This window comes from Pseudophryne corroboree, chromosome 1 (genome assembly GCF_028390025.1).
Source record: "Pseudophryne corroboree isolate aPseCor3 chromosome 1, aPseCor3.hap2, whole genome shotgun sequence".
In the NCBI taxonomy this organism is placed as follows: Eukaryota; Metazoa; Chordata; class Amphibia; order Anura; family Myobatrachidae; genus Pseudophryne; species Pseudophryne corroboree.
Window position 1 is genome coordinate 812801685 of NC_086444.1, and position 16931 is coordinate 812818615.

Below are 16931 nucleotides of genomic sequence, written 5' to 3' on the forward strand. Positions count from 1 at the left end.
AGGTCACTTCCTGATGCATGTGAAGGTGAGACCCTAACCATTTGTCCAGCAGATCCAGCTGAAATGGCCGGGCATGAAATCTGCCATATTGGATTGCCTCGTAAGCAGCAACCATCCTGCCCAGCAAGCGTATGCAAAGATGTATGGATACCTTGCGAGGACGGAGCACTGAGAGAACCATAGCCTGGATAGCCAAGGCCTTGCCCATCTAAAGAAACACCTTTTGAGACACTGTATCCAGTATCATTCCCAGGAACAGGTGAGAATTTAGGATCCACCCATGATCCGTAAGCAGGCAAGTCATCAGATCGATGCTGTGCAGTAGACGCTCCCTGGACATAGCCTTTATCGGGAGATCGTCCAAGTAGGGGACTATGTTGACTCCCAACATGCCCAGCTGCAGCATCTTCTCCACCATGACTTTGGTGAAGAACCTCGGAGTGGTAGACAGGCCAAAGGGCAAGACCTGAAACTGGAAATGGTCATCCAAGATGGCGAACCTGAGGTAAGCCTGATGAGGGGGCCACATGGGAATGTGTAGGTAAGCATCCTTGACATCTATGGATACCAGGAATTCCCCCTCCTCCAGACCGGACACCGCAGGGATTCCATCTTGAACTTGAACTCCCGCAGATACGGGTTTAGGGGGTAATTCTGAGTTGATCGCAGCAGGAACTTTGTTAGCAGTTGGGCAAAACCATGTGCACTGCAGGGGAGGCAGATATAACATGTGCAGAGAGAGTTAGATTTGGGTGGGGTGTGTTCAATCTGCAATCTAAATTGCAGTGTAAAAATAAAGCAGCCAGTATTTACCCTGTACAAAAACAAAATAACCCACCCAAATCTAACTCTCTCTGCAAATGTTATATCTGCCCGCCACCCCCCGCTGCAGTGCACATGGTTTTGCCCAACTGCTAACAAAGTTCCTGCTGCGATCAACTCAGAATTACCCCCTTAGAGACTTCAGGTTTAAAATGGGTCGCAACGAACCGTCTGGTTTTGTAACGACAAAAAGACTGGAGTAAAAACCCCTGTTGTGTAACGGAGGTGGTACCGGAACCACCACCCCTGTCTGCAAAAGTTTTTGAGTAGTCTCTTGCAAGGTAACTTTTGCTGCGGCAAAACCGGTAAGCCCGATTTTAAAAATCTGGGAGGAGGAAGTGCTTGAAATTCCAGCCAGTATCCCAGGGAAATGAGGTCCCTCACCAAAGGATCCCGGCAGGACTTTGCCCACACGTGGGTGAAGTGTTGAAGGCGAGCACCTACCTGAAAGTCTCCTTGCTGCTGGGGCCAACCTTCACGCGAGAGGCTTAGCGGCAGGAGATCCGGGTGTCTGGTCCCGGGATGCAGCAGTTGCAGGTTTACAGGACTTACCACGAGATCCTCTTGGAGTGATGGAGACCCCTCGGCCTCTGCCTCTGAACCTTGCCACACAAAAGGACTGCAAGGAGAGTCCTGTGTAAGAACGTCTAGCAGGTGGCGAAGCCGACAGCAGATAGGTAGACTTACCTGCCATTGCCTGGGAGATCCCTTTATTTAATTCGTCCCCAAACAAGGCATCACCTGTGAAGGGAAGGTTTTCTACACCCTTTTTGGAATCAGCGTCAGCTGACCATTGACGTAACCACAGATCTCTGCATGCCGAAACTGCCATAGCAGTAGTGCGGCCATTTATCTTACACAATTCCTTTATAGCCTTGCTCATAAAATTTGCAGCATCCTGTATGTGCTGCAGCAGAGTAATGACCTCATCCTGGGGCACAGTGTTTAATCCATTATTAATATTATCGGACCTCTTGACTACTGCCCTAGAAATCCACCCACAAACTATGCCCACTGCTGTATATATCGCCTTGAGAGTGGTCTCAATTTTACGGTCAGCAGGGTCTTTAAGGGATATAGCCCCTGGCACCGGTAGTACCAATTTCTTAGACAATCTGGACACAGACGTATCGACTGACGGGGGTTTTTCCCATACCTTCCTGTCCTCAGCTGGGAGGGGAAAAGTAGATAAAAACCTCTGAGGAGTTTCAAATATCTTGTCAGGGTTTATCCATGCCTCCCTGGCCAGGAAGTTTAATTCCTTAGACACAGTAAAAGTGGCTGAGGTTTTGGGTCTAACATTAAAGTACAACTCCTCATCTGGTTCTGCTTCCTGATCTGGTATGTGAAGAACCTCTCTTACAGCATAAATGAGGGCCTCCACCCCGGGGGACAGAGAGCTGTCCTCATCCATATCATCATCCACATCAGGCTAATCAGAATCAGACTGGAGCACCTGTGGCAGTACGCGTTTATGTGAAACCAACAGAGGGGGCTAAGAAGCCTTTCTGGTATCCGCTGCTTTGGCCATACAATCAATAGACTGTTTTAACACCTGTCTCTCCTTTTTAGCAGCAGCTAATTCTGAATTCACATTCTGAATCATGCTTTTAAAAGCATCTAGCCAGTCAGGTGCCTGTGAACTGTGTCCCTGTGGAGATAAGGAACACTGTTCACACATGAGGGACCCCGCTGAAGAAGGGGTAGAGTTACAATCAGCACACATAACCATGTCAACAGACATAGTGTACAAAACTGTAATGCAGCGCAACTCACTGAAAAAACACCTCCACACAGACCCTAGGGAGCCCCTGGAGTGACACAGAGAAACGGAGACCAGCACACAGAACACAGCAGTGTGTAAAAATATGTGTATCACCTTATAGATGTGCGGCGGTGCTACCGCTGATGTGCTTTCCCCCTGCTATGACCCCCTGGTACCAGTACAGAGTCTGCAACAGTGTGGGTCCGTGGAGGATCAGCGTGCATGCAGCCTTGATGATCCGCAGCGGCAGGAAATGGCGCCTTCCCGTCTCTGGTCCCTCTTTCTGGGAAGCCCCGCCCCTGTAATGGCTAGCGGTCCCACAAATGCTTAAACTGGCTGAATTAGCAGAAACAGTACACACAAAGCCTAATAACAGGGAGCACTGTGGTGCATAAGCACACTGAGCCAGTGTAGTCCGTGGCGGGCACCACAGCTCGTGGTCTGTGACCGCCATGTCACGTCACCAAATCGCACCGGGGACCCGCTAACCGGGACCCCGGTGTTAACACTCACTGCACCTGACTATCTTCGACATCTGTTAAGAGGGTGGCGGTTAGCTGCTGGCGTGGGCACACACAGTATGGTGTGTGAAACAGCACCTCAGAAGCTCAGTGTCCTGTCAACTGGGATTACGAACCATTAATCCACAGGAGGTTGGTTCGGTCCCCCCTATAAGTCCCACGAAGCAGGTAGACTGGTTGCCAACCAGTACTACCTGAAAATAAATAAAATAAAAAATAAAGAGTTCCAGAGAAATGCACCCGGCTCATTGGGCACATTTTTCGAAACGGAGTCTGGTAGGAGGGGCATAGAGGGGAGGAGCCAGCACACACATACACACACTATAGGTTTTTAAAGTGCCAGGCTCCAGTGTACCCGATCTATACCCCATGGTACTAAAGTACAGTTCCCCAGTAAGAGAAAAGCTAATAAGCTAAACATGAATTATATCACTAAACAGTACTTTTTTTTTCTATTGATAAACTTTTAAGCATCTCCAAAAACAAGTGAGGATTTTGTTTTAATGTTAAATTCTTGTAGCTCAGACACATATTTTCATATTTTTGGCAAAACGAATACCTAAACAATTCTTTAAATGAAGAACAAATTCTTAAATGTCTTACCAGGAACTGATGGATACATGGCAATAGGACAACATCAGTAAGAGTAAAGTAGAGGCCTTCAACAAACACATGTTCAAGGGGAGGGAGGTCTGCAGTATTTGTTTTCCTGATGTTGGCGGGCTCTCTTGTGGTTCTTGATACGGTTTCTTGAACACTCAGTTTAGACAGAGCTGCTTGTAATTCCAAGCTGGGAGGCTGCTTATGGCTACTTTGTGAGGGTTCCGTCTGTATTTCATCTTTGTCTGTAACTGCATTTGACTTTATTTGCTGCTTCATCTTTTGACGTCGTATCTTGTCATCATTGTGAACTCTGACCGGCTCTCCTAACTTTCTCTCTAGCTGTAGAACTTCCAGGGGAATGATGGCAGATGGCTCTTTCAAGAAGGACTCCACAGCTAATGGGATGCTGATCTCACAGAGCCTGGTCCACTGGCTCACCTATACAGTCAAATATTTAAAATGAAATGCTGTTTAATTTGCTAAATTATTTCTTGCTATATTTGAACATTTAAAAAAAAAGGGTAGTCGAAGCAGCTAATGCTAAACAACTTAGTTATCCCACTTCCTATCCAACCTGTTATCCCACATCAAATAGGCTCAGTGCCAAATGGTATAGTCCCTAAACATTCCGAGGACAACAGCAGGGAAAAGAAACGTGGACCTGGCCAAAGGAGGATGTATGGTTAAAGCGCTCATTATTGGAAAGCATTGCCACCGAACACCGCCGCACACTGCCCACCTGATTGAAAGAAGGGGCCAGGCGTGAGCACTATTAAGATTTAGGTGAAGGAGGCATTTATTACATTCAAGAAGGGCTATACATTTATTCTCTGGGATTTATTCTGGGAGTACACCGTTTGGGACTGAGCCTATTCAGCGTGGAACAACAGGGACGGCACTGCTGGGAATTGTTTAGGGACTATACCATTTGGCACGGAGCCTATTTGATGTGGGATAACAGGTCCCGGGACAATTATTGCTGATCAGGCATCTGCTTCTTGTTGGTTGTTTTTTAATGTTTTATATGGAACATCATTTTATTTGATCATCATTTTTTATTGCAGATTTTGTATAAATATATAGTTCTGCACTTCTATAATTTCTTTACATATGCTGCGCCAAGAGTTTTACGGTTATGTTTATCTGACTAGTAAGGGTACTAGTTTAATCAACGGATGCACATTTAATTTCACTCTCTTCTGAACTTCTCCATCCATCTTGCCTGTGCTATAAAAAGGACTTGCGCAGATAGGGGTATATTCAATAAGAGTCGGGTCCATTCCGACATGCAGTTGTCGGAATGGACCCGACAACCCCTATTCAATGGATGGCCAAATCCTACTGTCGGATTTGGCCGTACTCGGGGTCCTATCCTGCCGCTGCTGTCAGCGGCGGGGGGAGATGGGCTGCTGCGGGCGGAGTTATGCGGCTGCGTGCGGCGGTGGGAGCTTCCAGCGGCGGCCGGCGGAGGGTGATGTCTGTGGCGGCGGCGCTGCAGGGAGAGAGGTGCCTGGCCGGGTATGATAGGTGCCTTGCCCGTAGCCCGCCGCACTGCTCCCCGTCTCCTCACCTCAATCCGACTTGTTTTCAAGTCGGATTGAGTTTGTTGGAAACGTGGCTAAAACCTGTCGGGTTTGGCCCCGCTTCCGACAATGCACGCTGATCAGGTTTCCTGACTTGTCAGAATAAACGGAGCCCTAATGAATAGGTCCGAACCCCTTCCGACCTAAAACTGTCGGAAGCTGCCGACTTTCTGACAAGACGGCAGCTTCCGACAGTTATTAAATATAACCCATAGTATTCCACCATTCCTATACAACCGGCATCAATACTTGACATGCACATTTCATTATTTTGGACAGGTAGAACAAAGGGAAGATTTTGGTTTAAGACTGTGCATAGGGTAAATTGGAAGACTTCCTGTAAATAGACTTGGACCCACTGCTGGCAGGTACATGTTAAAGTAAACTTTACACGTTCCCAGCGGCTGCCATTGCCTGCAGCTGCTGGGTGGGTGGGGGGGCCTGCCGTGCTGACCGATCAGCAGTATGGCAATCAGTGGGGGAGGATGCAGGGAAGCAGAGGGAGAGCAGCAGCGGAGGGAAGTTTCCCTTCCCTGCCGCCGTTTACACTGCTTATCTGACTGGCTGCATCTGATGCGACCATGCCAGGCAAGTGGTTAAACTGCCATAAAATAAGAATTTACTTACCGATAATTCTATTTCTCGGAGTCCGTAGTGGATGCTGGGGTTCCTGAAAGGACCATGGGGAATAGCGGCTCCGCAGGAGACAGGGCACAAAAAGTAAAGCTTTATGATCAGGTGGTGTGTACTGGCTCCTCCCCCTATGACCCTCCTCCAAGCCTCAGTTAGGATACTGTGCCCGGACGAGCGTACACAATAAGGAAGGATTTATGAATCCCGGGTAAGACTCATACCAGCCACACCAATCACACCGTACAACCTGTGATCTAAACCCAGTTAACAGTATGATAACAGAGGAGCCTCTGAAAGATGGCTCCCTACAACAATAACCCGATTTAGGTAACAATAACTAACTATGTACAATTATTGCAGATAATCCGCACTTGGGATGGGCGCCCAGCATCCACTACGGACTCCGAGAAATAGAATTATCGGTAAGTAAATTCTTATTTTCTCTATCGTCCTAGTGGATGCTGGGGTTCCTGAAAGGACCATGGGGATTATACCAAAGCTCCCAAACGGGCGGGAGAGTGCGGATGACTCTGCAGCACCGAATGAGAGAACTCCAGGTCCTCCTTAGCCAGGGTATCAAATTTGTAGAATTTTACAAACGTGTTCTCCCCCGACCACGTAGCCGCTCGGCAGAGTTGTAATGCCGAGACCCCTCGGGCAGCCGCCCAAGAAGAACCCACCTTCCTTGTGGAGTGGGCATTTACCGATTTTGGCTGTGGCAGGCCTGCCACAGAATGTGCAAGCTGAATCGTACTACAAATCCAGCGCGCAATAGTCTGCTTAGACGCAGGAGCGCCCAACTTGTTGGGAGCATATAGTATAAACAGTGAGTCAGATTTCCTGACTCCAGCTGTCCTTGAAATGTATATTTTTAAAGCTCTGACAACGTCCAACAACTTGGAGTCCTCCAAGTCGCTTGTAGCCGCAGGCACTACAATAGGCTGGTTCAGATGAAATGCTGACACCACCTTAGGGAGAAAATGCGGACGAGTCCACAGTTCTGCCCTGTCCGAATGGAAAATCAGATATGGGCTTTTGTAAGATAAAGCTGCCAGTTCTGACACTCTCCTGGCCGAAGCCAGGGCTAGTAGCATGGTCACTTTCCATGTGAGATATTTCAAATCCACATTTTTTAGTGGTTCAAACCAATGAGATTTGAGAAAGTCCAAAACAACATTGAGATCCCACGGTGCCACTGGAGGCACCACAGGGGGCTGTATATGCAGTACTCCCTTAACAAAGGTCTGGACTTCAGGAACTGAAGCCAATTCTTTCTGGAAGAAAATCGACAGGGCCGAAATTTGAACCTTAATAGATCCCAATTTGAGACCAATAGACAATCCTGATTGCAGGAAATGTAGGAATCGACCCAGTTGAAATTCCTCCGTCGGAGCACTCCGATCCTCGCACCACGCAACATATTTTCGCCAAATGCGGTGATAATGTTGCGCGGTTACTTCCTTCCTTGCTTTAATCAAGGTAGGAATGACTTCTTCCGGAATGCCTTTTCCCTTTAGGATCCGGCGTTCAACCGCCATGCCGTCAAACGCAGCCGCGGTAAGTCTTGAAACAGACAGGGACCCTGCTGAAGCAGGTCCCTTCTCAGAGGTAGAGGCCACGGATCCTCCGTGATCATCTCTTGAAGTTCCGGGTACCAAGTCCTTCTTGGCCAATCCGGAGCCACTAGTATCGTTCTTACGCCTCTTTGCCGTATAATTCTCAATACTTTTGGTATGAGAGGCAGAGGAGGAAACACATACACCGACTGGTACACCCAAGGCGTTACCAGCGCGTCCACAGCTATTGCCTGCGGATCTCTTGACCTGGCGCAATACCTGTCCAGTTTTTTGTTGAGGCGAGACGCCATCATGTCCACCATTGGTCTTTCCCAACGGGTTACAAGCATGTGGAAAACTTCTGGATGAAGTCCCCACTCTCCCGGGTGAAGGTCGTGTCTGCTGAGGAAGTCTGCTTCCCAGTTGTCCACTCCCGGGATGAACACTGCTGACAGTGCTATCACATGATTCTCCGCCCAGCGAAGAATCCTTGCAGCTTCTGCCATTGCACTCCTGCTTCTTGTGCCGCCCTGTCTGTTTACATGGGCGACTGCCGTGATGTTGTCCGACTGGATCAACACCGGTTTTCCTTGAAGCAGAGGTTCTGCCTGGCTTAGAGCATTGTAGATTGCTCTTAGTTCCAGAATGTTTATGTGAAGAGACGTTTCCAGGCTCGACCACACGCCCTGGAAGTTTCTTCCTTGTGTGACTGCTCCCCAGCCTCTCAGGCTGGCGTCCGTGGTCACCAGGATCCAATCCTGTATGCCGAATCTGCGGCCCTCCAATAGATGAGCACTCTGCAACCACCACAGAAGAGATACCCTTGTCCTTGGAGACAGGGTTATCCGCTGGTGCATCTGAAGATGCGACCCTGACCATTTGTCCAGCAGATCCCTCTGGAAAACTCTTGCGTGGAATCTGCCGAATGGAATTGCTTCGTAAGAAGCCACCATTTTTCCCAGGACTCTTGTGCATTGATGTACAGACACCTTTCCTGGTTTTAGGAGGTTCCTGACAAGTTCGGATAACTCCTTGGCTTTTTCCTCCGGGAGAAAAACCTTTTTCTGAACCGTGTCCAGAATCATCCCTAAGAACAGCAGACGTGTTGTCGGAATTAACTGGGATTTTGGAATATTCAGAATCCACCCGTGCTGCTTTAGCACTTCTTGAGACAGTGCTAGTCCCATCTCTAGCTGTTCTCTGGACCTTGCCCTTATTAGGAGATCGTCCAAGTATGGGATAATTAATACGCCTTTTCTTCGAAGAAGAATCATCATCTCGGCCATTACCTTGGTAAAGACCCGAGGTGCCGTGGACAATCCAAACGGCAGCGTCTGAAACTGATAGTGACCGTTCTGTACGACGAACCTGAGGTACCCCTGGTGTGAGGGGTAAATTGGAACGTGGAGATACGCATCCTTGATGTCCAAGGATACCATAAAGTCCCCTTCTTCCAGGTTCGCTATCACCGCTCTGAGTGACTCCATCTTGAACTTGAACTTTTTTATGTACAGGTTCAAGGATTTCAGATTTAGAATAGGTCTTACCGAGCCATCCGGCTTCGGTACCACAAATAGAGTGGAATAATACCCCTTTCCTTGTTGTAAAAGGGGTACCTTGACTATCACCTGCTGAGAGTACAGCTTGTGAATGGCTTCCAAGACCGTCACCCTGTCGGAGGGGGACGTTGGTAAAGCAGACTTCAGGAAACGGCGAGGTGGAGACGTCTCTAGTTCCAACCTGTAACCCTGAGATATTATCTGCAGGATCCAGGGATCTACCTGCGAGTGAGCCCACTGCGCGCTGAAATTCTTGAGACGACCCCCCACCGCCCCCGAGTCCGCTTGAGAAGCCCCAGCGTCATGCTGAGGCTTTTGTAGAAGCGGGGGAGGGCTTCTGTTCCTGGGAAGGAGCTGCCTGTTGCAGTCTCTTCCCCTTTCCTCTGCCTCGTGGCAGATATGAATATCCCTTTGCTCTCTTGTTTTTAAAGGAACGAAAGGGCTGCGGCTGAAAAGTCGGTGTCTTTTTCTGTTGGGGAGTGACTTGAGGTAAAAAGGTGGATTTCCCGGCTGTAGCCGTGGCCACCAAATCCGATAGACCAACACCAAATAACTCCTCCCCTTTATACGGCAAAACTTCCATATGCCGTTTTGAGTCCGCATCACCTGACCACTGTCGCGTCCATAAACTTCTTCTGGCCGAAATGGACATAGCACTTACCCGTGATGCCAGTGTGCAAATATCCCTCTGTGCATCACGCATATAAAGAAACGCATCCTTTATTTGCTCTAAAGACAGTAAAACATTGTCCCTATCCAGGGTATCAATATTTTCAATCAGGGACTCTGACCAAGCTACCCCAGCACTGCACATCCAGGCTGTCGCTATAGCTGGTCGTAGTATAACACCTGTATGTGTGTATATACTTTTTTGGATATTTTCCATCCTCCTATCTGCTGGATCTTTAAGTGCGGCCGTCTCAGGAGAGGGTAACGCCACTTGTTTTGATAAGCGTGTGAGCGCCTTGTCCACCCTAGGAGGTGTTTCCCAGCGCGCCCTAACCTCTGGCGGGAAAGGGTATAAAGCCAATAACTTCTTTGAAATTAGCAGTTTTTTATCGGGGGCAACCCACGCTTCATCACACACCTCATTTAATTCATCTGATTCAGGAAAAACTATAGGTAGTTTTTTCACACCCCACATAATACCCTGTTTTGTGGTACCTGTAGTATCAGCAATATGTAACGCCTCCTTCATTGCCAAAATCATATAACGTGTGGCCCTACTGGAAAATACGGTTGATTCGTCACCGTCGCCACTGGAATCAGTGCCTGTGTCTGGGTCCGTGTCGACCGACTGAGGTAACGGGCGTTTTACAGCCCCTGACGGTGTTTGAGGCGCCTGGACAGGTGCTGATTGATTGTCCGGCCGTCTCATGTCGTCAAACGACTGCTTTAGCGTGTTGACACTATCCCGTAATTCCATAAATAAAGCCATCCATTCTGGTGTCGACTCCCTAGGGGGTGACATCCCCATATTTGGCAATTGCTCCGCCTCCACACCAATATCGTCCTCATACATGTCGACACACACGTACCGACACACAGCAGACACAAGGAATGCTCTTAAAGAAGACAGGACCCCACTAGCCCTTTGGGGAGACAGAGGGAGAGTTTGCCAGCACACACCAAAAGCGCTATATATGACAGGGATAGCCTTATAATAAGTGCTCCCTATATAGCTGCTTTAATATATATAATTTTGCCACAATTTTGCCCCCCCTCTCTTGTTTTACCCTGTTTCTGTAGTGCAGTGCAGGGGAGAGCCTGGGAGCCTTCCTGACCAGCGGAGCTGTGTGAGGAAAATGGCGCTGTGTGCTGAGGAGATAGGCCCCGCCCCTTTTTCGGCGGGCTCGTCTCCCGCTCTTTAACGGATTCTGGCAGGGGTTAAATATCTCCATATAGCCCCCGGAGGCTATATGTGAGGTATTTTATGCCAAAAAATAGGTTTACATTGCTTCCCAGGGCGCCCCCCCCCAGCGCCCTGCACCCTCAGTGACTGCCGTGTGAAGTGTGCTGAGAGCAATGGCGCACAGCTGCAGTGCTGTGCGCTACCTTAAGAAGACTGAGGAGTCTTCTGCCGCCGATTCTGGACCTTCTTCTCTTTTCAGCATCTGCAAGGGGGCCGGCGGCGAGGCTCCGGTGACCATCCAGGCTGTACCTGTGATCGTCCCTCTGGAGCTAATGTCCAGTAGCCAAAGAAGCCAATCCATCCTGCACGCAGGTGAGTTCACTTCTTCTCCCCTAAGTCCCTCGTTGCAGTGATCCTGTTGCCAGCAGGACTCACTGTAAAATAAAAAACCTAAGCTAAACTTTTCTAAGCAGCTCTTTAGGAGAGCCACCTAGATTGCACCCTTCTCGGACGGGCACAAAAACCTAACTGAGGCTTGGAGGAGGGTCATAGGGGGAGGAGCCAGTACACACCACCTGATCATAAAGCTTTACTTTTTGTGCCCTGTCTCCTGCGGAGCCGCTATTCCCCATGGTCCTTTCAGGAACCCCAGCATCCACTAGGACGATAGAGAAATTAACATTTTCTAACACAATGGCATATTATATATTTCCAAGTATTTCAGACTCTATAAATTTAACATTTATAAATATCTCTTCCTATCATGTCCTGACTAACATATAGGAAAAGATTCAGCAGGTATCCTGATAGTTAATACCCTTTTCAGACAGAAATGTCTGAAAATCCCGGCTTTTACCTGGCATTTTAGTGCCGGGTAGTTTTGCCGGTCCCTGTCTGACCCCCCTTTCACACAGACATGCAAATTACCGGGTCAAGAATTTCTACCCAGTAATTTGCAGATCAACACAGGTATTTGGTCTGTGTGAAAGGGTCAACCTGGGTCGAAATTCCTGGGTCACCAACCCTGGAAAATTCCTGTATCGAAGTCCCGGGAATTTCAACCCCGGTTGACCCTTTCACACAGAAAAAGGACCCGTGTTTTACAGAAAATGATTGGGTAGAACGTCTTCACCCGCGACTTTGCCTTTCTGTGTGAAAGGGGTATAATAAGTAAGATTAGTAACTATGGGGAAGATAGAACGGTCCCTTTTTATTTTAACTTAAAGTCAGCTAGACAAATCTTTATTATTGTACAGAACCCCATATAATTTCCTTTATGTGGTTGAAACCAGCTTTGCATGTGGAACTACAGCATTAATTATACAGTATGAATGCAGAAGATACCATGGCTTTGTTCTGTTAGTGATAAAGGGGGCTATGAAATATTTGCACGGTAAAGTTGGCATGTGAAATGTTGTAATAACAAACATCTGACATGACCATCCTGTGAAAACGGATACATTCTCAGAAATCCAATACTAAGATTTCAGACTAAATGTTTTCTCTAAATGTTATTCAACATTCTGAGGAGATTAATACTTGACATCTCAGACAAATGCAAGTGTAGCACACTAGACATAATTAGAGGTTAATTAAGGTACTGTTTTCACAGCACAGGTGATGTCTGTTGCAACATGTCTGCATGTATTTTTAACCGTGTACATGCTTGCTGCAGAGCTTTCTGGCACGACATATGTAAATACGTCCCAAGCCACAATGTAGCAACATGAATTTAATCAAATGACTTAATTGGAACATGAGATATGCTGCAATTAACTATTTTGGCTCCCTCAGCTTTTAAAGGTATCATATACCATGGAGTTATTAAAAAAAAAAAAAAAAACCCTGTTAAAATATAGACAAAAGCTTATACAGTAGCTTACTCTTGCTATGAACAGAGCGTTTGAAGTGTGTTCTCAAAGCTTCCTTGCAGTATAGAACACCAGGTACTTAAAGAACGCTCCCATAGCACCCCTTTATATTTTACAAGGATTTATGCTTTCGGATGCTGCAGGCAGCTTCAGCATTTGCAAAAAGCAAATCCTTAGAAACTTTAGTTAGAAAGGGATTATGTACCGGTTCATTTTCATTTTCCACACCTCTCTGGAGGGAATCAAGTAATTTGTGCACCTGCGGCCACTAGATGGCGCATGACGGAGCAATTCAAGGGTTGATCTGATCGGCCGCACACTGCCGCCGGTGCTGACCTTACGGTTATGTTGTTCTGTCATTTTGACGGGCTGGTAACTAGGAAGCTCATAATAAATGCCCAGGAGTACAAGCCTTAAAAAGATGTAATCTTAAATATTCTTAATAGAGAGGAGTCTGTTATAATATGAATATCACCCAGTATTTCAAGTGGCCACTTAGGAGTTTACTTGCAAACCACCTTGGCACATATTTGGACAAAACGCATCAAGCACATACTGTACTACAATAAACAGTTAAATAGTACATGCTATTAAATGTGTGAGTCAAAGTTGCATTATACATCATTTTCGACACCAGACACAAACTGCAAGCAAGAGGATATGCATGGTCTAACCCACACAATTAATTTGTCTATGAAAGTAATGTGCTCTTAAAAAGTCGTTTTGGAGTTATACAATGCAGAACTGTATGAATGCAGGTGGGCAGGGAAAATAAGGTTTTTGGTACTCATGGTTAAATACGCTTATTTGACTTCATCTGTGGGAATGAAGCAATCATAGGGTATAGAGAGCAATGTGAGGAGCCAGCACATGAAACTAAAACTTGTTCCTAACTAGACCATACTCTCTACATCCCATCAGGAAAAGGAACAAACGGCTGCGCTGAATATCAGGAACGAAACATAATGTACAGAGAGCCAACGTAAAAAATAACAATGTTTATTAATAAAACATATAAAAAGATTAATTATCAAATAACCGGTGAATAATATATATAAATATATATAAGAACAATCACTAGACGTGAACTAGTGGTATATTGTAATAACTCAGCTTATTGGGGTGAAAAGTTCCGTGATTCACTTGTTAGATAGTTGATAAATACCAGGTGTGTTGGTAGGATCCTAATGAATTAAAAGTCCCTCAGTTGAAATTGATATTCAATACCTTTCCAAAATGGGCTGGTAAGAGCCGAGCGTCCTCGGCTTCAATGTCCTGCAATGCCCATATACGCTGTGCAGCGGAAAGGAATGGACCGTCTCTCTCACAACCCGGTCGTGGCGGCGTGTGCGCTGAAGCCGCTAATGTCGGATGCTGTAGACGGAGGGTGCAGCGGGGACCAAGGAACACCTGGAAGATTTCACCTGAGCTGAGTGTGGATAGGGGCGGGTCCTGACGCGTTTCGTCACGTTCACGTGACTTTCTACCTTTGAGAAAGTCACGTGAACGTGACGAAACGCGTCAGGACCCGCCCCTATCCACACTCAGCTCAGGTGAAATCTTCCAGGTGTTCCTTGGTCCCCGCTGCACCCTCCGTCTACAGCATCCGACATTAGCGGCTTCAGCGCACACGCCGCCACGACCGGGTTGTGAGAGAGACGGTCCATTCCTTTCCGCTGCACAGCGTATATGGGCATTGCAGGACATTGAAGCCGAGGACGCTCGGCTCTTACCAGCCCATTTTGGAAAGGTATTGAATATCAATTTCAACTGAGGGACTTTTAATTCATTAGGATCCTACCAACACACCTGGTATTTATCAACTATCTAACAAGTGAATCACGGAACTTTTCACCCCAATAAGCTGAGTTATTACAATATACCACTAGTTCACGTCTAGTGATTGTTCTTATATATATTTATATATATTATTCACCGGTTATTTGATAATTAATCTTTTTATATGTTTTATTAATAAACATTGTTATTTTTTACGTTGGCTCTCTGTACATTATGTTTCGTTCCTGATATTCAGCGCAGCCGTTTGTTCTTTTTCTATGCTATCACCACAATACTACACATAGTATTCCGGCAAGCGCAGACTATCGGGAACTTAAAATTGTGATTATTTAATTCTATGAAACACGCATTGGTTTTCACTTTTTATTTTTGATGATTAGGCGCTCGTTTGTTGCAGTTTTTTGTTTACATCCCATCAGGCCCTATGGATCCAAGAGAATCAGTATAATCTTAACAAAGCCTATAGGACAGGCTTTGTCAACCAGTGTGCTGTGTGCCACGACCAGTTGCAAGGTGTCCCGCGGAGCCAGAGCAGCTTCCTGCACCTTCAGAGTGAACTGTTGGCCCGGGCTCTTCTTACAGGATCATTCATGCTCCGGCTGTGACCTGTACCTTGATGACGCGGCAGTGTGATATCATAGGTCACAGCTGCCGCAACTCACCACCCAGCCAGCCCATCCGCCTGCATACACAACTTCCAGTTCCCGCCTGCATCCATGGCTTTCCTTGCCCACCCACATCCACACCTGCCCGACTGCCCGCTGCTCAGTATTCGCAGCACTCCACTATGAACAACCCCCGCCACTAAGGGACAGGGAGGAGGACAGCTGACCGGTAGGGGCTAATATTTGTTATGTTACTTCTCCTGTGGGGAGCAATAGGATTTATGGATTTATGGGGGGAACAATGTGAATAATTCATGTGGGGAGCAATAGGATTTATGTGGGGAGCAATGTGATTGATTTATGTGGGGAGCAATAGGATTTACAGTATGTAAGGAGCAACATGATTTATGTGGAGAGCAATGTGATTGTTTTTTCTGTGTAGGCCAATGTATGTGTGGATTTTTTATTACTGTGAGGGCCAATGTGTGTTTTTATGTTTGTTTTTTTCTGTGGGGGAACTGATAGAAACATAGAATTTGACGGCAGATAAGAACCACTTGGCCCATCTAGTCTGCCCCTTTTTTTTATCCTTTAGGTAATCTCAACCCTTTTTGAACCTTAATTCTTTGTAAGGATATTCATATGCCTATCCCAAGCATGTTTAAATTGCTCTACAGTCTTAGCCTCTACCACCTCTGATGGGAGGCTATTCCACTTATCCACTACCCTTTCTGTGAAGTAATTTTTCCTTAAATTTCCCCTGAACCTTCCCCCCTCCAGTCTCAGTGTATGTCCTCGAGTTCTGGTGTGCCTTGGCAATTTTAAAATATTGTTTGGTGTGCCGCAAGTAAAAAAAGGTTGAAAATCACTGCTATAGGAGATGCTAATCAAACACTCAAACCCAAGAACAGATACAGATAGGTATATTTACTGAAGGTGTGGGTTTATAGAAGTGGAGATGTTGTCCATAGCAACCAGATTCTATATATTATGTCCTAGATGGTGCTAGATCAGTACAATCTGATTGGTTGCTACAGTATGGGCAACATCTCCACTTTTATAAACTGTACCTTAGTAAATATATACCCCAGAGTGCACAATAAAGAGTAGAAGTGCAGTGTGCCCAAGATATACTGTACAGTGAGCATAAAAAAAAACTATATTTTCTTACATCCATTCTAGGGATCACTGGCACCCATAGGGACTTTCCAAAGCTGCCCGTAGGGGTGGGTACTCTCAACCAAAGTTGCGCTCATAACTTTTCACCCAAAACTGGCATCATTATTCACAAATACATGCAGCTTCAGAATTTGATGAATGCGTAATCTGAGGACCAAATAGTAGACATGATCCACCTGTCCAGGTTGTTTGGTTGCCATGTCTTTTGTGTATTTTTTTTACATAAAAATAGGGATACCTTAACTCTACTGCTTTGAAGCAAATTCCTGGAGCAATGCAGGAATTGCAATGTCTTGATTGGTAGTGTATATTCTAGCACCCTGCACCTGTCACAGCCCATGTAGTTTCTTTTTCCTGCCTGTGGTGTCGCTCTTTGCTCTGGTGCGTCTATCACACTCTGGTCTGTATCTCAATGCTGAGATACAAACCAAGGTGTGGTAGAAACACCAGAGCAGAGAGTTGCTCCCCAGGAAGGAAAGAGGAAATGCATGGGTTGTGACAAGTGCACGGTGTTAGAATGAACACTAATTTCTATGAATTCTGAACATCATCTTCATCTAAAAAGAGTATCTAACACACGTT

The 16931-nt window shown here is 46.5% G+C and overlaps 1 protein-coding gene across 7 annotated transcripts in view; it reads right to left on the reverse strand.

The window, feature by feature from the left end:
- GSTCD (glutathione S-transferase C-terminal domain containing) overlaps positions 1–16931 on the reverse strand; it is a 480201-nt gene that overhangs the window by 365019 nt on the left and 98251 nt on the right. For all 7 annotated transcript variants that reach the window (XM_063919297.1, XM_063919322.1, XM_063919316.1 and 4 more), the window contains one exon: positions 3712–4149. In XM_063919297.1, the coding sequence (XP_063775367.1) occupies positions 3712–4149 (438 nt within the window). The remainder of the gene's footprint in view (positions 1–3711; positions 4150–16931) is intronic.